Source organism: Pterocles gutturalis, unplaced genomic scaffold (assembly GCF_000699245.1).
Source record: "Pterocles gutturalis isolate BGI_N339 unplaced genomic scaffold, ASM69924v1 scaffold4152, whole genome shotgun sequence".
In the NCBI taxonomy this organism is placed as follows: domain Eukaryota; kingdom Metazoa; phylum Chordata; class Aves; order Pterocliformes; family Pteroclidae; genus Pterocles; species Pterocles gutturalis.
This window is the reverse complement of record NW_010109964.1, coordinates 5,923-9,809: the sequence shown is the minus strand read 5'-3', so window position 1 is coordinate 9,809 and position 3,887 is coordinate 5,923. Positions and strand designations below refer to the sequence as shown.

General features: G+C 54.5%; 1 protein-coding gene across 1 annotated transcript; it reads right to left on the bottom strand.

Annotated features, from left to right (window-relative positions):
* Window positions 1–515: 515 nt before the first annotated feature.
* Window positions 516–3,093, bottom strand: CBX1 (chromobox homolog 1). The gene is made up of 4 exons (XM_010073140.1): window positions 2,916–3,093; window positions 2,210–2,387; window positions 1,372–1,466; window positions 516–696 (listed from the first exon to the last, which is right to left on the bottom strand). Exons 1-4 carry the CDS (start codon window positions 3,053–3,055, stop codon window positions 516–518), a joined length of 594 nt encoding a protein of 197 aa, XP_010071442.1. The 5' UTR covers window positions 3,056–3,093.
* Window positions 3,094–3,887: the final 794 nt, after the last annotated feature.

Genomic DNA, 3,887 nt, shown 5'->3' with positions numbered 1-3,887 from the left:
GTAAATAGCAAAAGAAGAAAAAAAAACAAAACCAAAAACAAAACAACAAAACAAAAAAACAAACCTACACACATGCTACGCCGTAAAAATGCAGAGTTAACACTATCGGGAAGAAGGCTGTGGGTTGCTGAGATGGTCTTTGAAGAATAAGCAGTATCCCTCTGCACTCCCTTTCCCCAGCCCACCCATCACCAGTGAGTCCTTCATGGCAGGGGCTTTGCTTCCTCTCCCACAAGCTGCAAAATCGACAGCCTTGAACCAAACACCCCGATTTCCCCGCCAACCCCTCCCAGTATCCCCCCTGCCCTTCCCTCCCACCCTACCCCCCTTCCCAAAATTAAGCCGGGCTGGTTTGAATCTGGACACAGCATGAAGCTGCAGAAAGCAGTGGAGCAGCTGCAGGGCACAGAAACCATACTGGTCTCTTCAAAGGGCATCTTCTCCCGCCATCGCTACGCTCCCAAGCGAGCAGAGCTGCGTTCTCTCCCTCTTGCTCAAACCCACAGTTCAGATCTTTATACAAAGGCTGGCCAGAGTGGGTGCCAGGGGGGGTAGTTCTTGTCCTCTTTCTTGTCATCGTCCTCTGAGGGGTAGGAATGCCATGTCAACCTCTCCTCATAGAACGAGATGACCACCTGGGGACACTTGATGTTGGCTTCCTTGGCAGGGACCAGGTCGGCCTCGTCGGAGTTCTTCCTACAGGCCAGAGCAGAGGTGTAAGTTAGGGGGCTGTGAGGGGAGGTGGAAGAGGTGGAGACCGGAGAAAAATCAAGAAGTGGCAGGTAAACGGAGACCCTGAGCTGCTCGGGGGATCCAAGCGACCCCTTTCTGAGTGGCTCTGGAGCAGGGAGAAGCAGCACGTGAGCCCAGGAAAAATTCCAGCCTGAGTTCAGCTCTGAGTCGTCAGGGATGGGGAGAGAAACCGAATCAAAGCTGCGGCCCTGCCTCCAGCCACTCTGTACTTCTGAGACGGTGCAAAAACCACTGGCTCCCACACCGACGCCGGACTGGTTTGGCTCCCACCTGTGCCAGCAACAAGCCCTGTGTCACTACAGCCGAAGGGGATGCGGTCATCGTCACGGCTCTCCTCTGGGTGCAGCCTTCCGGATCTGCAGCCCGCACCGTAACACCATGCCCCTCTCTCTCCCCAAGCTCCCACTTGCTGCGGGGGGACATCTTAAGAGCCGCACGATCCCGAGGGCCCTACCTGCTCGTTTCACATCCGCGTTAGCCTCAGCGCAGAGGGTCACCTCAGGCGGCAGCGCCATCGCGAGAGATTTCATGCCAGGTAGCAGGGACTCCCCAGGTGCAGGTCCTTCCCTCTCTGGCACAGAATAAGTGAAGAAGTGACAGACACAAAGGCACACTCACCACTTCATCAGGAACATGAGCTCCCCGCTGGAATCTGTGGCACCGATGATTCGCTCTGGCTCAAATCCCCGGGCAAAGCCTCGCGGCTTCTCCGACTGAAAAGAGACAAGTTTCCACTTGTAGCATCGCAGGGTGACAGGCACAGCTGTTGCTGGTCACCAGGACACGCTGGTGGCCGTCCAGAAAGGCTCTGCACAGCAGATGCTCAGACTATCGTTACTAAAGCCAGCAGGGGACTGTGACGGTCACTCAGGTGTAAGCCCACGGCACCGAGACCACCTCCTGCCAGGCCTGGGCGGCACAGCGCAGTGCCCTGCTTGTGCTGCACGCCAAGGAGCTGATTCCCAGGGTGCTGCTGGTCAAACTCTCCTGCTGGCCAAGATTCAGCAGCTCCTGGGATAAAATCCAGACTGCAGAGCCTCTTCGCTGTCCCTTTTCCAAAGCAGGTATGAGCACCTTGAGCAGGAGGCTCTCTGCTCCACCTTGTTCCCCCTCTTGAAGGGGCAACAGGCAACCCCCTGCCTCCTGTTTCACCCCTTGGGCGGTTCCTCAAGAGAAGCCAGGGCTCCACACCCTTTCGGTTCAAGAACTAGCCTTGCAATTTAGTGCTACAACTAGGTCTGGATTCATGAAGAGACCTGGCTTAGACAACAGCTCATGCCCCCTTCCGAAAGCTACAGCTTTTCAAAAGCTCTTCAGCTGTGTCTCACTGAAGTGCAATGATTTCCCCTCCACGCAGGAGAACAGTTTGAGGTTTTGGAGCGTGGCTGCTCCAGCTGCGAGGCACCAGGCCAAACGCAGGGGTAGGGGGTGAGCACAAAACCCCACCCTGCCTCACCTCCTCCTTTTTCTTCTTTGGTTTGCTCTCCTCCCCTTTATCCTCCGAGTCAGACTCGGCTTTGCGCTTGCTTCCCTCCGACTTCTCGCTCTCGTGTGCGGTTTTCTGGGACTGAAGGAACTCCGCAATGAGGTCTGGGCAGTCCAGGTTCTCCTCTGGCTCCCATGTGTTATCTTCACTGCAATCAAAGACAACAGCGCAGTGTTACATACTCACTGCGGCCTTCCCTGCCAGGACAAGTCCTGGACACCAGGAGATGCTGAGAGAAGCAGGAGCCCGGATGCGGGTGTCCTCACCCCAAGAAACAGGACACTGCCCTGATCCAGGCAGGGATGCCAGAGGGCAGGGCAGTTATTTCCCTTCCCAGGAGAGAAATACAATTCATTTTATCTGTCTGCTTGTTCCATGGTAGGTTAAAGAGGTGGAAGCCCCACCAGGGCACTGCACAGCCTGTTCACAAGACAGAAGCGCGACTTTGTCACCCAGGCTGTGCTCTCATCACCCTGATTAGAGCTCGAGGCATTTAGAACCAGAGTTTTCATCATCAAAGCTCGCCTTGGCCTGTTAGCTCCATTTGACAAACGAGGAGAGGCACAAGGAGCCTGAGCCACCTGCCCGGAGAGGCTTCGGGTGCCAAAGGCAAAGAGCTGCTCACGCCAGAGCCGCCCAGCACCCACCCCGCAGCAGCAGGCAGGGAGGCACTTACTCCGAGAAGCCTTTCCACTTCAGCAGGTATTCCACTTTGCCCTTTACCACTCGCCGATCCAGGACCTTCTCCACCACATACTCCTCCTCTTCTTCCTCTAAGACCTCTTCCACTTTCTTCTTGTTCTGTTTTTTTCCCATTGTGCTGGCCAGCTTTTCAGCTTACGGGCGACGCTGCTAAAAGAGGAGAGAGAACCAGGCGTTTGTGTCAAGGTCAGCTTTGCCTTTGCCAGGCAGCAAACATACTGGACACACAAAGTTTTTTTTTGCTGCTTTGGAAAAAACAGGCACATACAAACTTGGTAACACAAAAAGAGATGGGCCAGGATGGTCCTGCCAGCTGAAAAGGCAAAGAGGAATCTCCGGCAGGAGCTGCGGCATTTACCTGATGCCTTCTGGACACACAGCTTTGGAGTTTTTCTCTTTCTATCACCTTATTTCACCTATTCCATCAAGACTCTGCCTGATTCTACCCATACTTTGTCCCTGTTTTCACCACACCACGTCTCATCCTCGCTGCTCCCATGCGTTGCCTGCTGACCTCCAGAAACAAAGTGGCACCAGCTGCTCCGCACCTTGTTCCGCCGATCCTGCGCGTCCCCCCAGCCTGTTCTGTCCCCTTTCCTCACCTCGCTGCCCTCCAGCTCAGTTCCACCCTGCCTGGAGCTGCAGAGAGCACTCGCAGAGCTGTACAGCAGCGGGAGGGAGACAGCGCACCGCTTGTATTAACTAAGAGTTAATAAATAGTTAATCCAAGTTAAATACAAGTCACAGTCCCTGATACCGAGCTCCCCATGTCCATTTCTGTGCTGGTTCATGGATGTGCACTCCGGGATATTTATCTAACTCATCAACCCAGATTATTTTTTTTTCTCTCCTTATCTTCCAGAGCTGTTCAGACAGTCCAAAATTCCTGCATGTATATCCAGAGCTTGCTGGGAGGTGGCAGAAGTGACAGGGAGCTGGGAGAACC